The 21,652-nt window shown below is 32.4% G+C and overlaps 2 protein-coding genes across 2 annotated transcripts; both read right to left on the minus strand.

The window, feature by feature from the left end:
• Window positions 1–276: 276 nt before the first annotated feature.
• Window positions 277–4,907, minus strand: LOC132745844 (uncharacterized). The gene is made up of 3 exons (XM_060734838.1): window positions 4,750–4,907; window positions 3,267–3,392; window positions 277–716 (listed from the first exon to the last, which is right to left on the minus strand). Exons 1-3 carry the CDS (start codon window positions 4,799–4,801, stop codon window positions 550–552), a joined length of 345 nt encoding a protein of 114 aa, XP_060590821.1. The 5' UTR covers window positions 4,802–4,907; the 3' UTR covers window positions 277–549.
• A 12,486-nt stretch (window positions 4,908–17,393) lies between these two features.
• Window positions 17,394–20,322, minus strand: LOC132745847 (uncharacterized). Its single transcript, XM_060734842.1, has 3 exons — window positions 20,143–20,322; window positions 19,027–19,152; window positions 17,394–17,563 (listed from the first exon to the last, which is right to left on the minus strand). Exons 1-3 carry the CDS (start codon window positions 20,192–20,194, stop codon window positions 17,394–17,396), a joined length of 348 nt encoding a protein of 115 aa, XP_060590825.1. The 5' UTR covers window positions 20,195–20,322.
• Between the last annotated feature and the right edge of the window lie 1,330 nt (window positions 20,323–21,652).

Below are 21,652 nucleotides of genomic sequence, written 5' to 3' on the forward strand. Positions count from 1 at the left end.
GGTTTGAAGCAAATACAAAAACAACCAAAGCTAAACAAAACTGCCGGCCTTTTAATATATGCTCATTGTTGCTATGCCTTAACCCGATTTAAATTTACTTACATATGGTGATCATAATTATGAAAATGGGCATTGCCGTTTCATACAAAAATGATTAAGTGAATAAAAAATAATCAAATGAGAGCAACATTCACGAAACGCAGTCCCAAACAACACCAAGCCTTACAGAACCATCAGCGAGACACCCAGGAGGATAATAAACAAGGGGGGTACAAACACAATTTAAGTTTTATTAATGATTTATATTACATGTATTATGTCATAAACGATTTGTTTCGACATTAAAAGCAGTCATGCTTTGAGATATGTTGCTATAGGACATATATTACAAACACTTTCTTTCCGAATGTCCTAGTGATAACATAAAAGATTAAATGCTCTGCTCAGAAAATACCTGAAAAGGACAGAAAAGAAGACACACCTGTTACAGGATACAATAACTTAAACAGTACTACAGCATATTATTTTGTATATAAATCGCCTGTTCGTTTAGAACACCCATAGAAACATGATAAGAGCTGATATGACAGGAAATGAGACGCTGAATCCAGACGCACTGTTACACAAATCTGATGTACACCAACATGAATAAGCATCGGTAGCCAATTCTTTACACTGGTCGCCTTCATTGTATGATGAACAAGCTCTGACCGCAGCTGTAAAATGATAAAATAAAGTCTAACAAGGATATAGATATAAAAAAAATGCGGATGAAAAAAGAAAATGCCCCTTTTATCTCACCTTAGAAAGAAATGAAATTAACTAAGCCAAAATATAACAAATGAGCATGTTTGATTCACATTGGCAAATACATATTAATATTATAATATTCTATTAACAAAAGAAATTTAATTTATATTTATCATTATTTAATTATTATGCTTCACTTACAACATATACATGAAATGAGATTGTGTTTGGAATGTATGATTATGAATTGATGTTAACCATGATTTCTCGAAATTTTTCTGTAAGAAGTTGATTTTATTTTGTTTGAAGGCAATCGGTTTTATAAAATAATGACTTTGTTCATTTTACTACTGTTTTGTATGTTCCAAAGAAAATACATTTTTAAATATTCTTATCTCTAGCAAACCTGACAAAGTTCATGATAAATAATGTCTTTTGTCCTCACATTCAGTCATGATATACAATTCTGGTAAAATCCAATTAACCATTGAAAACTCTAATAGTTCATCGTCATTTACTGCAATTCTTGCTTGGACGCCTTTGATGTTTTTCATCAATATTTTTCTTGTAATATGATGATACACATTTGCCGCAAAACGTGCAAAGGACATTTTGAAAAGTAAAGTCCATGCAAGTTTTTGTTCTGGCTTACATAAAGATTTCTAGCTCACGAGAATCGAAGGTTCAGGGTAGGCTATTAGTATTATAGTGAGATGCTCCGGCGTCCGTCGTCATGCGTCAACAATCGTCTACTTCTCTGAACATGACGTCTATTTCTACAGAACTAATTGATGGATGATAACCAAAATTTGTCTGTAGCATTCTTGAATAGTCTTTTATCAAATTTGAAAGCATATTTTAAAAAAATTAATATCTGGTCCCTCTCTCATGGAAAGTGCATACGATATCATTATGCAAAAAATGATTTACAAAACATCCGGAATGATGTACAATAGCACTTAATCTGAATAGAACATGACCTGTGCGTAGGAATGATATAGGAAGGTATCTGTAATGAGCGCATTTTTTGCGCGGAGCTTCTCAATTGCTGCATTGCAGCAACATTTTGAACTTGTCATTTTCATAGTTTTCAGTTCTGAGTGTGTCTTAGTTGATCTTTGTGTAGGCTGTTAAGCATATTGGGGCAATGTGACATGTGCAAGATTAAGGTCCAATCCATATCTGTTTTGCCATTAAGTGGCAGATTTTGTAATAATGTTGGTTTAAACATATTTATTTAAGCTCGATTGCGAAACAAGTTCTTGCAACTTATATTAATCACTTTCGAGTCTGCCTCCTGGAATCAACCAGTACTGGTGTCATATGAAGAAACATGGTCGTTGCATATGGTACTTGAAAACAATTTATGATGTGTGAGAAAAATTTGTAGCTTAAAGGACAAGGTCACATTAGATTTAAGATTAATAGTTTTGAAATAAATAAGCTTACTTTGTTGCACTTAAGGAAAACTTGTCTGGAACACAGAAACGAAATGATGACAGAAAGTTAACGGTTGTACTTGAATGTCAAGAAAATACATTGATAATTATGTCTGGTTATGTCTTCATTGATGTTGTTTTGTGTCGCCTTGAAAAAGGCGACATATAGGGTTTAGTTTTGTTGGCGGCGTCGGCGTCCCCCTAAGCTTCTCCAGAGCATAAGTCAGTCATTATAAGTCAGATTGACTTCAAACGTTGTATGCATGCTTTTTATAATGACCCAAAGTGCAATGCACATGAACCAGTACTCTGCATTTCTTATTTTTTGAGTTATTGCCCTTTGTTAATTTTCATACTTTATTTTTGTCCAGGCCATTCCTTCTTAAGTATAAAAGCTATGGTCTTTAAACTTCATAGGATGATAGATCTCATTAAGAAAAAGTGCAGTGTACAAGAACCGGTACTCTGCACTTCTATTTTTGAGTTATTACCCTTTATTAATTGGCGTACTTTATTTTTGTCCAGGCCATTTCTCCTAAAGTATAAAAGCTATGGTCTTTAAACTTCATAGGATGATAGATCTCATTAAAAAATAGTGCAGTGTACAAGAACCGGTACTCTGCAATTCTAATTTTAAAATAATTACCCTTTGTAAATTTGCATACTTTATTTTTGTCCAGGCCACTTCTCATAAATTATAAAAGCTATAGACTTGAAACTTCATAGGATGATAGATCTTATTAGTAAGAAGTGCAAGGTACAGAAACTGCTGCTTTGCACTTGTTACTTTTTGAGTTATTGGTAATTTTCATATTTCATTTTTGTCCTGGCCACTCCCCTAAACTATATTGTTCACAAGGTGACACATCCGACTCGAGTTCTAGTTGATATAAACACCCTGGGAATATTAAAAAGTATTTGTGTTTGTATTCTTGTAACACTCTATTTATAGTAACCATGCATTAAATTAATTTGTTGAAAGTCAAAGGTCTTGGTTACCTGACTGAGACCTGCCTGGGATTGGGTGCAATGTGTCTGTTTCCAACGACATGGATTGTTTATCTTTATATCACTTACCACCTTTAAATGTGCCCTTAAAACATGATCCCGCACACGTTTCTATTGAGACGGCGCTATCTTTTTCATTGAATGGGTCATTGCAGCCCACACACTGGTAACATTTTAAAGACTGTACGCTTATTACTGAAACATAAAGAATAAATATTATAAAAAATATACATGGTCATCGTTAACCTGGTGTTGACGTCACTGGGTATTTTCAATGAGTTCAAAATATTTTTTCAATTCAGGAATATTAGCAATGTAAAGAAATGACAGCGAAATGACATGCTCAAATATTCTTTTTGAAAGCGTTTCTATTATAAAATTTGGGATTGACTTTGTAATGGACAGAAACTGAACTTATACTTTTTTATTCATGGCAGGCACTTACGTATGAATTAAAAGCTTCATGATAACCACCGTATGAAAACATTTGCATTTGTTTCAAATGTTGAATTCTGCGTAAGCCGGTGCAAAAGTATGCGGACGGTTACTTGTACTTGTCAGTACCGTCCAAGAATAGGCTCAATCAAACAGAGCAGAAAGCTCAGTATTATCAGTATTTTACATACAAAATATTACAAAATATTAACATACAAAATTAAAGATTAATATTTTAAAATTTAACAGAAAAAAGAACAAAAGCAAAATACTGATTAAAACGGCGGCTACAATGATAAAACTTCTAGGTAAGTAAAACAATAAGTGTATAAGTATAAATCTAATTGCATTGTTAATCAATCGCTTACATATATACAAATGCTTCGTCAAAAGTATAGCATTTAAGCATTGAAATTAATGCAACTGTATATTTATTGTACACGGAAAACTTAGATTTGTAAACATCGTTATTACTGAAACAATATAAAATATCATACCTTACAAAAATTAAACGTCGTGTATTTGCAAGGGATATAAAATAAAACGCGCAATACCAACAGTTTTTAGTATAATTTACTAGAAGTTTTGTTACACAATCTGACTTCCTTCCAAGTTGAACCTTTACTATTATATCTCTATAATTCTATGAGGAACTGTTTTGTTTTATTTCATGATTAACGATGCATAAACTGTAATGTAAAATTATATATGTATTTAAACAATAATCATATTAAAAACAAAGAAGTAATAGAAAGATTTGTACGAGGGGGTGTATCATAGGCAAAAAAAAACACGTTCCCTGTTGTCACAACATGAACTCCCGTGCCCCCCAACCCCCCCCCCCCCCAAAAAAAAAACAAGAAAAAAACACAACGAAACCAATGAATAAGCTGAATAATAATATTCCTATCGTTATCCATCCCTCTCTGTCGTCACAAAAAGTAAACTAAAAAAAAGTTTACAAAAATGAGCCAATCAATGGGCATGCTCTGGAGTGCGGGTAACTATTAACTGAACTCCATTTAACGCACTTTGCATGTATATGTATACGATTTAACTATGACACATTTTCAACTAAAAGGTCTCCAAATTATGATACAATAATTAAATTACTCACCAGTCAAAAGAAATATCAAAATACCAAACAGCAATGCATTTGAACTGTTCATTTTGAACAATTTCGAAAAAAATAAATTATTATGAATTACTGATAATTTTTATAGATAAACCTTCTTTAACACTGTCCAGACCTCAACTGAGCAAAATTTCATGCTCAGGCTAATCGGACTACTTTAATTAAGATGTAAACCGACCTCATTTCTTCGAAATTAAGCTTTTATCTTTTACGCGGATGTGTTATGTTATTGAATGATAAAGGTATTATTTGTATGATACAGAATGAACAGTTACCTTTATCTGACACCATTTTATAAAACTTACACGACCATGACAACGACATGTTATGATATATAGGCTTTTAATAAATCAATCATCAGTATGAATCACAATATAATTGTAATAAATATAAAAGGAAAGACATCATCCTTTAAATCACCAAAGAAAGTAATCAATTTTTTAAAAAATCTTTTTCATTTTAAGCAAGGACCCTAGAAATTCCCAAAGTCATCAATGACTTAAGAAACAGTTCAATGTATTGTATAATACCAGAGTAATGTTAGTTTAGTAAATAATGCCAAACTTTATATCAGAAAATTGCAGAACATCTCTTTTAGAATTAACTGAGCAACATTTTTGTTTTTTATTCTTAGTAATGTGAATAATGTGTTTGTTTGTATGTTGTTGTTGTTGTTTTTTACGAACAACATATGTTTTGCAACATTTAAGGTTTTAATTTTGATGTGATCCTGAAATCAACTCGTATGATTTTGGATTAATAACAATTTGAAGATTGATAGTTTCTTGACTTCTATTGAAATGTGTATATTTTTGCACACAGAAATGGCGTCTATTTAATGTATAAAGAGACAGATAAAACATTTCCAGGTATCTTGATTATCAACAGTCCGTTAATCGGACCTCACATTTCTCACTCCAGTGATGTTACAATATGAGTCTAAAGATCAACAAGTGTGTGCAATGTCCACGAAAGTCTAGGCGTAACACTACTCACAGGGCACACCTACAGCTTTATCATGGTATAGGATAGCGGTGAATTGACAAAATCAATACAAGGACCCAATGATATTTTCGTAAAATTATTTTTAATCTACTTACCTTTATCTATCCCCTTTTGAAGTGGAAATCCTGCTGATGAAGGACGTAGATTGATAACACTTGAAAATTTAAGTGATGCAGAATCATAATATCAAATGATATTGCTGATTTTTATATAGAGCAATATTATTCAAAGTAAGTAGATATACTGCTGCTAAACATTCCAAAAACTATTTAGGCAGTGACACAATTGTGTTTATTTTGACAACGTCGTTTTCGTGATCAATATCACGAATTACATGTGTTTTATCTAGTAAGACTTTTTCACAATTATTTCATCTGTTATTGTGTCATGGTTATTTCCTATAATGTTTAAGTTGTTGTATATTTTTAAAGTGTTTGTTTGCTTTTCTTATATTGTTAAACATAAAATTTTCGATCATGAACATTTTGTAAAACAAAGAAGGAAAATAACTTCTTTCTACTAGTTTCAAATTGTTGATATGTAACGTAGAAAAACCGAGAAAAGTAATCGAATTAAATTCGATTACACAGCATTTAAGGGCCAGGTCGTGAATGTGTGAAAAATCATTTTGGCATAATTATCTCTTCTTAACAAAAAAAGATTACACTACCGCAGCAGTAATTTGATCAACCTTTTGTTTCAACACTTTGTGTTTTGCGGTTATCTTTTATATATTTAGCGTTATTTGGCTAACGTCATTTAACCGGTTTAGGTGACCTGTGACAATTGAGTTTGGCTTTGTCTTATTAAGACAGGGTTGCAAAAACCAATTACCCGTCCGACACATTATAGTGGCTCGTCGAATGTTGAAGAAGCAGTTCTTGATTTGTACTTGTATGGGCTTACTTATCGCTTTTTATTCGCATGTTACGGAGGCTTTGGGCCGTGAAAGTAGCTCTTTCTTGTTCACATTTGCACATATACTTTACCTATCGTATATAAAGAAAACATCTGTTTTGAGAAAGCTTGATTATTTCTAGAGAGAGTATCAAAATCTATGTTTCATTGCTAAGATATGGTTCCCTCATTTTTAAAATGATATTGACGAGTTATGCTAACTACGTTGTCAGTTCAAGCCACTTCTAAAGTTTGTTAGCTCACTCATTGTTTTGTTCGTTTGCAGAAAACGTACTGTGCTTGAGCAAATACAGCCCGTTTCTTACGAAATTGTGAAACAAAGTTACTTGAGCATCGCTTTCTTAACACAGTATCGTACTGTAATAGATTCAAAACTATTAATCCTTCAATTGAATCTATTTCCGAAACGTAAAAATAGGTATCAAAAATGCATACACGTATATTTGAAAATAACTGCCGTAAACCCGCTTTTATCGGATATCACTCGAGATTGTACCGAAAGTAGTTACTATAAACATTCCTTTCAGGGAAATGTTCAAATCGAAAACACTTGAACAAAACACGTTGATTCATGTGCGGGTCAAAGATAACATGAGATTTAACTGATGAACGCTACAGGACGTGGACATTTGTTCACTATCAAGTATGTTTTAATTAAATACCTAATGTTTTTTTTTCGGTGCTCTCCTAGGTATTTCTCAGGTGGTTCTGTATGGCTTGATGCTTGTAGATGCGTTCATTTAACATGACCTTTGTTTTCAAATCCTTTAGTGTTGAATCGATTTTTTAAAAATTGTTATTTATCAAATGATGCTGACCTTTTTATACCCCTATGCATATCATATGCCTTGATTTTGAATAAAATATAATCTAATCTAATATTCCACAGATCACCCTAAGCAGGTAACTCGGAAAACGTCTCGGTTGACATCGCTTGTTTTGGGTGAAAATTGCGGTTGGATGAGATCAAATCAAGCCTGCAACATTTTCAATTTTGCAGTGTTGGGCCTTCTTTAGGGATTCTGTATGTCTCTATTTTATATATACTAACAAGTCTTGATGGTAAATGGGAATTTTCTTTTACTTTTTTAACATAACGCGGAAAGAACTCAGCCACAGCGAGACTTTAACAATTTAAATTTTTGCCGTTTTAGGATATTCCTTTTTTCTCTATGTTATGATTGAAATAGATTCATAAATTGCTGAGAGATGCTTGGCAAACGCCTCGGTTGACATGACTTGTTTCTGTATGGCATAATTCACTTAGCATGTTTTGTTACTTCTGTATGGTTCTATTTCTATTAACATAAACATTAAAGGTAATCTTGATGGCATTTATGTAAGACAAAAATATGTCCAAAAAATGAGAACGGAACAAGGATGGGATTGGATCTGGTCCCCAAGCATCTGCTGTAATTTTGGAGGATCCAGGTCTATTTGCTTGCTTAATTTTCATTACAGAACACGCTTAAACTTGGTTTGAAGCAAAAACAAAAACAACCAAAACTAAACAAAACTGCCGGCCTTTGAATATATGCACATTGTTGAAATGCCTTAACCCGATTTAAATTTACTTACATATGGTGATCATAATTATGAAAATGGACATTGCCGTTTCATACAAAAATTATTAAGTGAATAAAACAAATAATCAAATTAGAGCACCATTCACGAAACGCAGTCCCAAACAACACCAAGCCTTACAGAACCATCCGTGAGACACCCAGGAGGGTAATAAAAAAGAAGGAGGGTACAAACATATTTTTAAATTTTATTAATGATTAATGTTATGTCAAGAACGGTTTTTTAAATATTAAAAGCAGTCATGATTTGAAATATGTTGCTATAGGTAGCATATATTACAAACACTTCCTTCCCAAATGTCCTAGTTGCAAAGATTAAATGCTCTGGTCAGAAAGTTCCTGAAAAGGACTGAAAAGAAGACACATCTGTTATAGGAAAAAATTCCTTCAACTATGGAAGCATAAACCTGCCCTTTTAACTTGTGTCTTATGACTTTTGACTTGTGACTTGTGACTTATGACTTGTGACTTGTGACTTTTGACTTGTCTGTTGAACATGATAATTCGGCGCGTTTTTGAATGAAATATGGCAGACACGAGTTTTTACATAGAATATTTTTGTTCATTGAATTGTATCAGTTAATTTTAATATAATCTACATTTTAAGTACTTTTCTCGATTTGTTATAGATTGCGTTTGTTTAATTTAAATGTTGTGACAGTGCGTCTGATCATCTTTCCTATAAAGTACCTATGAGAGTGTAACCTTTAGTTAACTATTGCTAAACAGATTCAGATTTATGTAAACTACTAGATTTCTTCACAAGGTGCATGCACAATTTATAGATATTCATGTAACTAAGCTTTGGGTGTGTAGTTTTTTTCTTCAAACGTACACACTGCATACAACTTATTTAAAACAACATTTATTTTACATGTAGTAACATAAGCTTATGTAATTCAATTTGTTATCGTTGTTGTTTGTCATTGTTTTGATTATCGTATGTAGTTTAATAATAATTGAAATAACTTTTTGGATTTTATGTTGATAGTGAAATAGAGTAAATATCAGCAAAATCTTAGTAAAGAGGAGAGACAATGGTATATGTCCTTATTTTGGAAAGAAGGGAGGTGTAGTTGTATGGGTCGTTGTAAGGTCCAATAAAACGAGGGTAGTTCGAAAAGTGTTGTAACTCGACTTTTTTCTGGAAAACTATTAGAGGATGAGATGTTATAAAAAGTTTTATTGTATTTGCTAGTCATTTATCTTCCTGCTTTACAACCATATAATGTTGCGAAAATCAATGCACGATGCATATCAGCAATACATATCAGTAGTGGGTATGGTTTATATACTGGGCAAAAAATCGAATGGTTATCTGCAAGATTTAAGAAAGAAAAAAATACGTAGTCTTCAACAGAAAGATCATTCTTTAATGTGCAAAAACAAATCTTTATAATATCTTTATTGGTTTTCCAGAAAGTGGTCATGTGGCAATAATTTTCGAACATCTCTTGCTTTGTTTTTGTGTTCCTTCTATAGTTTAAAAAAATGAAACAATCAGTTTCAGAAATAAAGTGAAATCTTTGAGGTCTTTTTCTTTGCAACCAAAAACACCTTTGCATGTACCTCATTGAGGAAGTTGCATGCCAATGTGAGACATACTACTTTCAATAATGCCGTGCCAACATGACACAAAAATGCACCACAATTTGACAATTCATGAATTAGCCTCTGAGACCTTTGCCATAGAAAGAGGGACCTGGGCGTGCAGCACAATTTCTATTTATATTGGAAATTTGGCTAGACTATTTGAACATCCCATCATCATTTACTCATTAAACAAAATGTTTTACAAAAATGTGACCTTTGACCTCTAAGTGTGACATTGACCTTGAAGCGAGGAATCTGTGTGGTGTCAAATCATCTGGTAGAAGTGAACATTTTTGCAAGGTTATATGAAAATCCAATCATCAGTGAATGACTTATATTCGAGACACGAAACGTTACACCACAATGTGACCTTTGACCTCTAAGTGTGACATTGACCCATTGACATTGGACCTTCAAACTTTATATGTAAATGCACCTACATGAGTTCTACATACCACATCCATTATTCTGTTAATGGTCAAAAGGTCACATTGTGGTAACCATGACCAACAAGTGCAAAGACTTCAAATGGTCATATAATCTAAGTGCTTTGATCTTAAGCATTCAAACTTTCTAATGTCTATGTCCCACAAATGTATATATTTATTATGGGGTTTTATGTTATTGGTCAATATGTTTTCACCTATGGTAAAATCAAATATATAGTTTATATATATAACTTAGTACCCCTTAGTTCTGTTGTATGGAAATGTACATTATAGGCCTATATAGTGGCGTATATAAAAATTGACTGCATGAAATAATGCCACTCAACTCGGTCTTATATATGGGCCCGTAAGTGAAGATATGAATATATATATATATATATATATATATATATATATATATATATATATATATATATATATATATATATATATATATATATATATATATATATATACACTTTGGTTCGGTACTGTGACACTCACCATTGACTTTGTTACTTTAAAAATATGTGTGACAGGCATTACTTACCATGTCGCATCATCATCTGCTGTTTGAATATTGTTGATGTTATCTGTTTGAAAACAATTTAAAGAGACTCGGATACTTGTACTTTTGCTAATGAAACAGTAGCAGGCACGGGCAAACTTTGTTCTTGACATACATTTACAGGGGGTCGAACGTATAGCGGTGCGATACTCCTTTAAGCGAAGTGAATTCATGCGATACGCCCTAATGGCGGACGGGAGCGAAAACGAAAGTGGGTATGAGCATGTTTTTTCCAAATATTTGTTGTCTATTGTAATTTTTCGAAGAATAGCATTGTGCATGCTGATCAGAACTTATAATTGTGCATGATTGTCAAAATAAAATACTAAAACTTATAGAATTGAGGAAGTTATTGAGGTATTTGTTGCTGCAAATTCAACCGTCAACCTGATATGCACATGCAAACGAATAATGTATCAGTCGATTAAAAACGAGATATTCGATTAGTTTAAGTCCCAACATGTTTATTTTTGAAAAACAAAACGATATACAAGAGTAGTTTTCCATATCTATTCGAAAATATATAAAATATTTCCAGTTTTCTTACTGTACGCCTAATATTTGGTCCGATAAACCAACTGTACGCACAAATGTTGGTATGTTTTTCTGTAGCAACTTCCTAATTACAGTACATTCTTATTCAATATTGATAAATATTAAGTTTTGAGTTTGTATGTTAATCATATGTAAATCACAGTGTCAATTAAAATAACAGTGTCAATTAATGTATTATACTATGATACACTTAATTTAAATATTCTTTTCTCACAAAGGTTAATCATTCAAATGAGATAAGTTATTGCACAGAAATTTGAAATTCTATCAAATAATCAATAGTCACGATAATATTCGTTTTGTTTCTTCCATTTATTCAGTAAAGGTTTTATCATTTAATAATATGTTTTTCTATTATTAATAACATATCTATGTTGTCAGAGAAAATAACTTTAATTAAAAAAGCAACTTATGAGAAATGGATCTACTATTGTATTACATGCACTGGTCGCAAAACGCTCCCATCCATTCTTATATTCATTCAATACCTTGAGAACTACATGTATTTTTTTATATAGAACTTGAAATTAATTTTAAAAAATACTGGTTTGATTTCCTCTATTGATTTGATGTTATATATTATATACAAAGCACATCATTGTAATTCAGTAATTCTGATGTTTGTCATAAGCTCTGACGCTTTGAATATACATGTATAACCATACTACTCCATAACCAGTGTATACCAAACAGTTTTGTGTATTTGCTTATGAAAGCATTCATACTATCTGCCAGTAGTTTTACTTTTAAAACTAGGCTTTCTCTGCAACATTTAATGTATAGCATTACCCCTCACTTTTTGTTGTAAATATTCATTTCCACTGGGAGTTACTCTTGCTGTTAAAGCAAGTGTACCATGTGGCTAAGAGATTTATACTGTTACAGGCCAATAGTACTTTTTAACAGTATAAAATCTGGGCAAGTGTTTTTTATGTAAATAAAAGTATTATAGATTACAGCATCTGTTCGGGAAATAAAATAAATAACACACAAGCACACAACAGTAAAAATATCAACCCTCCTAAAAATACTGTTTTCCTCGGCAAACACCTTGGCTAACAGTATTTTCCTTGATATGATATTTTAACTGTAACCCACAAACCCATGTGTTATTTATATACTACTCCATAACCAGTGTGACTCAATCTAATATTATATACTCATTAGCTTTTTGTTTATTAGCACATGTGTCAGCATTACTTTACCTATCTGATAGTAGTTTTGTTTGTTAATCAAGTTGTTATGTTTTAATAGCTCTGCAACATTTACAACTGTGTATTTGCACATGTGAGCATCAGCTGTTCCTAAGAAAGACACTGAGCTGTTTGGTGTCCAATGTCTGACTGAAGTTTGAAATTGAAGTTTTGTGTTTTTTCCTGACAGGCCACAATTATGTGCACTACAAAAATAGCCTGTTCTAAGCAACATTTTAGAAAAGAATTTTACCACCTAAAGATTTTTACCACCTGGTTCTCAGTCTCTATCTCTAGAACAGCAGCGCAATGTACTTTCACTGTATTTTATAGGTTGTTTGAAATGTTCAATTATATTTATAATATGAAAAATATCAGTTTGACAGCAGCATGTACAAAAGATTTTAGAACATCATGAAGTAAACACCCTTATATCACATATTAACTGCTATTTTTATGAAATGTTCTGCTTTGAAAGTGAGTTAATTTATACAAGATTTCTAAATTGGTTTCTTAAATTCATTCTTACATATTTTGGTCAAATTCCTACTTTTTATCTAAGATCTTAGAGTAAAGGTTACTTTTATCCAACTCCTAATTACCACAGGAAAATTATTATCAATTATTCAAATTAAGTTCAAACACTTATATAGATGGTTATACAAAACTTTTATTTCAAATAAATCTCTAAAGAAAGAAGACGATTTCAGAATTCCGGACACGGGCACATATATGGTAGATATCTTAGTATAATCATAGGAAAACATGTTCAACAGGTGTGATAATGAAAAATATCGAACCTTTCACAGCGTACAGTTATTTTATCGCACCAAAATCCAGCGTACACTTAAATATTTTGACCAGTAAGCGTCTATGTATATCGGAGCACAAAGGTACTTGCTATGCAACTCAATTATGATTACTCTTATAGCATAAAAAAGAAAAAGAAATTAACTATAATAATATAAGCTTGCATTAAGCGATTTTATTAACCGACCCAAAATTAGTTGCCGTCAGTTTACCTTCAATAACTTTTTTAATTATGAATTTAGGCCTCTGTAATTTTAATGAAATTTGTGTCGGTCCTACCTTCACATCCTCATCCTCAATACATAATACGCAATTGTAATCGAAAATTTATGAAATACTTAATAAAAAACACTCACTCTGACGTGTGTTTACACGGGTAAATCCGCCATTAGGACGTATCGCATGAAATCACCTCGCTTAAAGGAGTATCGCACCGCTATACGTTCGACCCCCTTGATTTATAATTAAACTTGTCAGTTGACCTAAAGTCATCGTCATGTTGTAAGGTAAACTAGAAATGATATATGTTGTTTGGATTGGGACTTGTCTGTCAAATTTGGTCGGACACATTGATTGATGAATTTCCAATTACATGTATATATTTTTTAATAGATTACATCAACAATCTTACAACAGCACACGTGGGCACGCCATGGTAATAAAAATCTCGAAACAAAGTGATCCCTCGGAATAAGCCATATCTGCAATTCTCGTATTTTTATATGCAAAACACAAATGTCTTTGACTGTTCCAGTTTTGAGTGTCTTGTGATTAATCCAAAACACCAAGCTCATTATTGTCATGATTGAAATATTTATTGCGAATACATGTACACGTGTATATATAAGTACGCTACTACTATGACGTTTAGCCATTTTATTGAATTTGAGGTGCGGACATTAACAAAAGTTGTATGTATCAACATAAGAATGATATCATAATTGATCAAAAAAGAAAAGAAACCACTGTCGATTATCAATGAGGATAGTCTATTAATGTTCCACAGAAAAAGGCTGTCTCTGTTTATCTTCCTAGCCTTGTAGGAGTACCGGTTTCTCCACTGGATGGCAGACCGCTCGGTGCAGATAACTGCGGCACCACTGAGTGTGATATAGCGGTAGTTACCGGAATAGGTTCAGTAGTATCATCTATGTACATTAGATGGATGGATTTTGAAATAATTTGGCACAAACGTTCACCATCGTAAGAAGATGTACCCGGTATGCAGACACATCTCTAACCTTTAATAATAAAGGTCAATGTCAAGTATGGGTCAACACCAAATGTTGACATTTCAGACGAAGGCTGCTTTTGTCCAAATGAAATTTTGTCAAAACATCAAGGCTTTGGCTTAAATAAGAAAGAATATATAACAGATTAGTTATAATCTGTCCAAGTGACCTTGACCTTCAACTCAGGGTTGCGGCTGTATATAGCGACACGTCGTCTCGTGATGGTGGACATTTGTGCCAAGTTATTTCAAAACCCACTCATTCATATAGAAGTGGACGTTTAACCTCTAAGTGTGACTTTGACCTTCAGTGCGGAAATGTGTCTTATACTGGGACACATCTTATGATGGTGAACATTTGTGCTAAATTATTTCAAAATCCTTCATCCATGTAGAAAGAACAAAGCGGTGACGAACTATTTCTACCCAGTTTGACAGTGTTGTGGAGACATAATTACATACATTTGTAGTAGCTATTTATATATTTACAGCTGTTTAGTCGTGTTGCATTGACGTTTTAGACGCAGGTTGACTGTTAACCATACCAATTTTTTGAGCTCGAAAAACAATAAAGCAATGCCGTTTCAGCGTCATGTGCCATTTGTAAATCCGGTTTCAAGAGTTTAGCCAATTCTTTAAAGTCTTTATTTCTGTTCTTCGAAATTGAATACATCCGTTGACAACAAATTACGTCTTGTATATCAACTTTTGTACTGAAATCTAGACTATCAAATAGTTCGGGTAAATAGAACATTACGTCAGGTTTTCCATATTGAGCTCGTTATTCTTTTGGGGTCTAATAGCGTGAGTATTCCAGTTTTGAGCAATTCGATCAAGGTGTGTTTGAATTAGATCCATGAAGCAAAACTTCAGATTAACAGAGTGGACTGGGTCGAGTTTATCATATCGTCAAGAATCACGCAATTCTTTAAAAAAGCTGAGCCACCACTGTAAATCTTTTTGTCGTAAAGAGCCTAACCAACGTTCAACTCGCTGATTGGAAGTACTTTTACCAATTATAACACTTTTTGTGTTTTGCAAAAGCGTCAATTGCATTGTACCGAAAGACCTGTTGTAAAAAGGTATACATCAGAGTTTTCTGTTCTAGCATCACAACGTATGATACGAGTGTCTTTTCAATTGACTTCAGGGAATTTAAAAAAAATACTTTGGAATGAGGTATGGATTATTGTTTGTATCCGATACCTCTAGCCAGATCAGTCTTCTACTTAATCTATCAATAATACCATGGATACAAAATCCAAAGGGTTTTTAACTTGCAATAACCATCTAAATGCCAAATATAGTTGGGACCTTTCGCACAATAAACACGCCTTTTGAGACGATAGGTTCTTCTCAGATCAGATGAGTGCCCCCAGGATATAAAATCTTCATTACCTCCATAACTTCCTGATGAGTTGTCTTCACATTATGATTAATTTGAAGCCGTTGCCACAAAAACCTATTACCCATAGTTTGTCCACAAGTATTCAGCTCTTTGTGAATGGTATTAATAACTGTGGGGTTGTAATCCCCGACGTTTTATTTTTAAACTTCTTTAGGAATCTATATAATTGCCGCATTAACAACAAAATTTTATGTCTATTTAATAAAAATCCTAGAATCTCGGTGTATTCGAAAACCAAGTTTGTAATATTCAATAATAAGTTCGGACATCTGTTTCAAAGTTTGCTTTGGCAAATAGGTTGGTACAACACACATCACCACATAAAAAAGTGCCAAATCATTAATAATATGAGCCCAATCTTCATTTTATTTCTGTTCATCTATATCAGTATCTGTCAGTATCTGTAAAGTATATGAAAAATAGTGTTAACAGTTAGGATGATAAGTGCAAATAACAACAATATATCTGGTATTATATGTTCTAGCATAGTATAAAGAAAAATCTAGCATGAATTGTTTTCGTGTTTTTTTTTTTTGTTTTTTTTTCAATCTTTAACTCGCATGTCAAGGGTTTGCTTTGGATAATACATAATACATAACATAATTTATTTTAGTATGATAGTGCAGAAAGGTTGGAGCTTACAGACACTCTCTAGAATCTCTTATAGGAACTTCAGCAATGGTTGTTTTAGTTTTTTTGCAGTGAAGCCAGCTAGCACAAACCTAGCAGGATTAAAACCTAGACTGCCAGCAAATCCTCCTATCATAAGTCAATTGTGTGAACAACTCAGTCAGACTGCTACCCTGAGCGACACTATGCGCTAGCTAGCAAATAGATTAATGTGAATATATATTTTAAAATTAAAAAATCCATCAACCCTCGAATTTATCAGATACTATCTTAATTTACAGGATATGAACAGCTTCCACAACCGTCATTAAAACAATAAATTTTAAGAGAATCTACACGTGAGAGAGGTTTGTATAACACTTACAATTTTTGAATTTAAGTCCCAACAACTGTCGACAATACGAGATGCGCAGCAGCCTTTAAATTGCACGCTGAATCGCAATAAAATACTATTTTGAAAGAACTGTGTTATAAAACGGGGCCTCAATTAAATGGGGAAAATTTGTTCTAGAAATAAACGCGTTTTGCTCGCCATTTCATTCGAAAACGCGCCGCCCGATTTATGGAAAAGGTAAGTCCAAATCAGAAGTTCAAAATCACAATAATAAGGAAAAATCATAAAACACCAAGATAAAAGGGCCGGTTTTATGCTTCCAAATTCAAGTTACTAACAGTATATTATTTTTTTTATAAAATCCCGTTCTTTAGGGGAAACACCCATAAAAACAAGATGATAAGCTTAGCGACGCAAAAATGAGACGCCTGACTCCAGATGCACTGTTACACAAATCAGACGTACACGAACATGAATGAGCTTCGCCAACTTTTGCACACTGGTCGCCTCCACTGTAATCTGAACAGGCTCTGGCAACAGCTGTAAAATGATAAAATAAAGTCTTTTAAGGATACTCAGTATAGATATAAATAAGAAATAGGGATGAAAAAAGAAAATGCCCCTTTTATCTCTGCTCACCTTAAAAATTAGCCAAAATATAACAAATGAGCATGTTTGAATCACATTCGCAAATATCAAATTATATTCTATTAACAAAAGGAATTTTATTTTTATCATCAATATTTGATTATTATGCTACACTAACATCTGATACATGAAATGTGATTGTGTTTTTTGGAACGTATGATTATAACTAACAAAAAATCCATTAAATATGATAAACAAGATCAACAAGGAAAGGCGGTGTTCAATGAACGCAACCCTCATACTACCCAGCAACAAGAACCAGTTAATTATGAAGGCTGGACATGGAGGGGAACACCAACACTGAACGCCGAACAATCCCTTGATGATGAAAATATAACAACATTATATTTATTATAGCAACATTTTATTATATTATAACATAAAGTTTCAAATATGAAAATTATGCATTAAAACTTTCAAGAATATCTAAACTTTTCAACATTCTTGACGGGTGTTTCTTATGTGCTTCCTCGACATTATGTTCTTTTTTGTTCACTTATTTTTGCATTATTGGTCTTTATGACACGACGTTATTGGAAATATATTTCGACATATTTATACCTTTTGCTTAAGATCTGTACCAAAAAAAATTCAGATTATTCGCCTAATCCGTCTTCTTGGATTGTATAAAATGGCCTAAAACTAAACAGCGTTTTGAACTGTCTTAGATCCAATTAGGCTGAAGATTGAACTAAATATCGATTTTCAATAGAATGTTGAGAATATTTCGTTATTACATTTTTTCATAGTTTTCAGTTCTGAGTGTCCTAGTTGATTTTTGTGTAGACTGTTAAGCATATTGGGGCAATGTGCCATGCGCAAGATTAACGTCCAGTCCATATCTTTTTGCCATTCAGAGGTAGATTTTGTAATAATGTTGCTTATGTTGCATATGGTACTTTAATTAAAACCTAATTAATGATGAATAGGAACAAAGTTGTAGCTTAAAGGACAAGGTCAAATTAGATTTAAGATTTATAGTTTTATAAACGTAAATTGACCAGTCTTTTCAAGTCGTCATCTATGTCACTCATGACTAGATTTTGAAATAACTAAGCTTACTTTGTTGCACATTAGGAAAGTTTGTCTGTAACACAGAAACGGAAAAGGTTGACAGAAAGGTAAAGGTTATACTTGAATGTCAAGATAGTATACTGATGGTTTTGTCTGGTAATGTCTTTATGGATACACTGAGAATAAAAGTATTTGTGTCTGTATTCTTGTAACATTCTTTTCATAATAACCATGCATTTGTTGCAAGTCAAAGGTCATGGTTACCTGACTGGGCCCTGTCTGTATGGAGGTGCATTGTGTCTGTTTCCAAAGACATGGCTTGTTATCTTTATATCACTTACCACCTTCATATTTGCCCTTAACACATGATCCCGCGCACGTTTCTATTGTGACATCGCTATCTTTTTCATTGAAAGGGTCGTTGCAGCTCAAACACTGGTAACATTTTATAGACTGTACGCTTATTACTGAAACATAAAGAAGAAACATTATAAAAAAACATGGTCATTGTTAACCTGCTGCCGACGTCACTGGGTATTTTCTGAGTTCAAATTAGGTTTTCAATTCAGGAATATTAGAAAATTTAAAGAAATAACACCTAATTGACATGCTCAGATATTCTTTTTAAAAGCGTTTTTATCACAAAATTTGGGATTGACCTTGTATCGGACAGAAACTGAACTTCTTTATTTGGGGACAAATCGCTTTTCATGGAATGGCCCTGACGTATGAATTTAAGGCTTCATGATAACCGCCGTATGAACACATTTGCGGATGTTTAAAAAGTTCACATATTAAATGCTGCGTAAGCCAGTGCTAAGGTTCGCTGACCGTAACCTGGACTTTTTAGTACCGTCCGCAACATTTTATAATTTTGCCATATGCATTATAGCACGATATAATTATATATGTATAGTTATGTATATATCTATAATAGGGTATTAATAAAAAAGGAGGTTACACAACAACAGAAAAAACAACAACAACAAAAAAAAAAAACAGTGAATTTCAATAAAATTACACTGTTTCTCAATCGCTTACATATATACACCAACCAAATGCTGCAAAAAGGACGATATTTAAGTATTGAAATCAAAGTAACATTACTGTAAAATTATTGCATGTACACGGAAAAAAACGTAACTCTGTAAAAATCGTTCTTACTGAAACAATATAAAATATCACACCTTACAAAAATTAAGTGTGTGTATTTGCGAGGGATATTTCACAAAACAAGCAATACCAACAGTTTTCAGTATAATTTACTAAAAAGTTTGTTACACAACCTGACTTCCAAGTTGACCTTTTACTATTATAAGTCTTTTATTATAAAAAGACCATCAATGCTTTGTTTTATTTCATGATTAATTAACGATTCATGAACTGTTCTGTATAATTATATGTGTATTCATACACGTATCATATTTTTAACAAATAATTATAGTTTTATTACTCACCAGTCATGAGAAATATCAAAATGCCAAACATCAATATATTTGAACTGTTCATTTTGAAAGAAACTAAGCTATTATAAATAACTGATATTTATTATATTGACTAATCCTTCTTTAACGCTGTCCAGGCCTTAAATGAGCAAATTTTCGTTCCCAGGCTCATCGGACTACTTTTTCGTTCCCAGGCTCATCGGACTACTTTTATTAAGAAAAGCTGAAAACCGACCTCATTTCGTCGAAATTAAGCTTTTATCTTCTACGCGGTTGTTTTATGTGAATGCATGATACAGGTGATATTGTATGATACAGAATAAACTGTTTCCTTTATCTGATACAATTTTATCAAACTTACACGACCATTAAAACGACATGTTATTACATATAGGCTTATATAATTAATCAAACGTCAGTAGATCAATCAAACAGTCAATCATGATCAATCAATCAGACTCATAAAAAAATTGTATTTAAATATCAAAGTAAGGCATGTCCTTTTTTTATCACAGAAGAAAGTTATCTCAATACTTATGAACCGGCTTCAATCATATTAAGCCTGCAAAAATTTTCAATTTGCTGTTACTTTTTTTTGGGATTCTTTTTTCTTTTTTTTTATGAAACTTTTTAAAAGGGAAATAAAACATAATAATGATTGTTTAGTTAACATGTATAATGCTTAACAATATTACAGAAAATTAAAACCATTTTTTTTTTAAAATTTTTTTAACTGCACAGTTTTTTTAGGTTTTTATTCATAGTTATATGTTTTTTTAATCAAATGAACAATTAAACTTGTTTATATAAAAAAGAGCCTGCAACAATTACATTTTCTGTGGGCAAAACATAAAGGTCCTCCTTTGATGTATTTCTAAATCATCTCGTAGACTTAGGGATAATGACAATTTGAAGATTAAATAGTTTTTGACTCTTATTGAATGTGTATACTTTTGCACACATAAATCGTATCTATTTAATAAAGACATAGATATGCGTTTAATTCATGATTATCAACAGTCCGTTTAATCGGACCTTACATTTCTCGTTAACACTAATGGTTACAAATATGAGCAAGGACTAAAGTGGTGTGCAATTCACAGACACTTCCACCGTACAACTACTAACATGGCACTCTACAGTTTTTTTCATGGTCATGGACAGCGGGAATACAAGGACCCGAATGATATTTCATAAAATATGTTTAATCTACTTACTTTTATTCATCTCCATTTGAAAATGGAAATTTCCCGCTGATGAAAGGACGTAGATTGATAACACTTGAAATGTAAAGTGATGCAGAAATATATCAAATGATTTGCTGATTTTTTTAAAAGGGGAAAATTATGAAAAGCAAGTAGATTACTCTGCTAAAAATTCAAAAAAATATAGGCAGTGACAAATTGTGTTTTTTTTGACAACGTTTTTTTATATAATAACGCGAATTAATGTTTAAATCTAGTAAAAATTTTTCACATTTTTTTTTTTTGATTGGTAATGGTTATTTCTCACAATTATTTTT

The sequence above is a fragment of the Ruditapes philippinarum genome, unplaced genomic scaffold (assembly GCF_026571515.1).
Source record: "Ruditapes philippinarum isolate M1 unplaced genomic scaffold, ASM2657151v2 ctg4144_1_1_1_1, whole genome shotgun sequence".
NCBI lineage: Eukaryota > Metazoa > Mollusca > Bivalvia > Venerida > Veneridae > Ruditapes > Ruditapes philippinarum.

Coding starts and splice junctions, on each gene's coding strand:
- LOC132745847 (XM_060734842.1), bottom strand. CDS start 20,194: ATGAACAGTTCAAATATATTGATGTTTGGCATTTTGATATTTCTCATG. Junction 19,153..20,142: donor TTTGATATTTCTCATGACTG/GTGAGTAATAAA, acceptor TTTATGTTTCAG/TAATAAGCGTACAGTCTATA. Junction 17,564..19,026: donor TAAGGGCAAATATGAAGGTG/GTAAGTGATATA, acceptor ATCATTTTACAG/CTGTTGCCAGAGCCTGTTCA.
- LOC132745844 (XM_060734838.1), bottom strand. CDS start 4,801: ATGAACAGTTCAAATGCATTGCTGTTTGGTATTTTGATATTTCTTTTG. Junction 3,393..4,749: donor TTTGATATTTCTTTTGACTG/GTGAGTAATTTA, acceptor TTTATGTTTCAG/TAATAAGCGTACAGTCTTTA. Junction 717..3,266: donor TAAGGGCACATTTAAAGGTG/GTAAGTGATATA, acceptor ATCATTTTACAG/CTGCGGTCAGAGCTTGTTCA.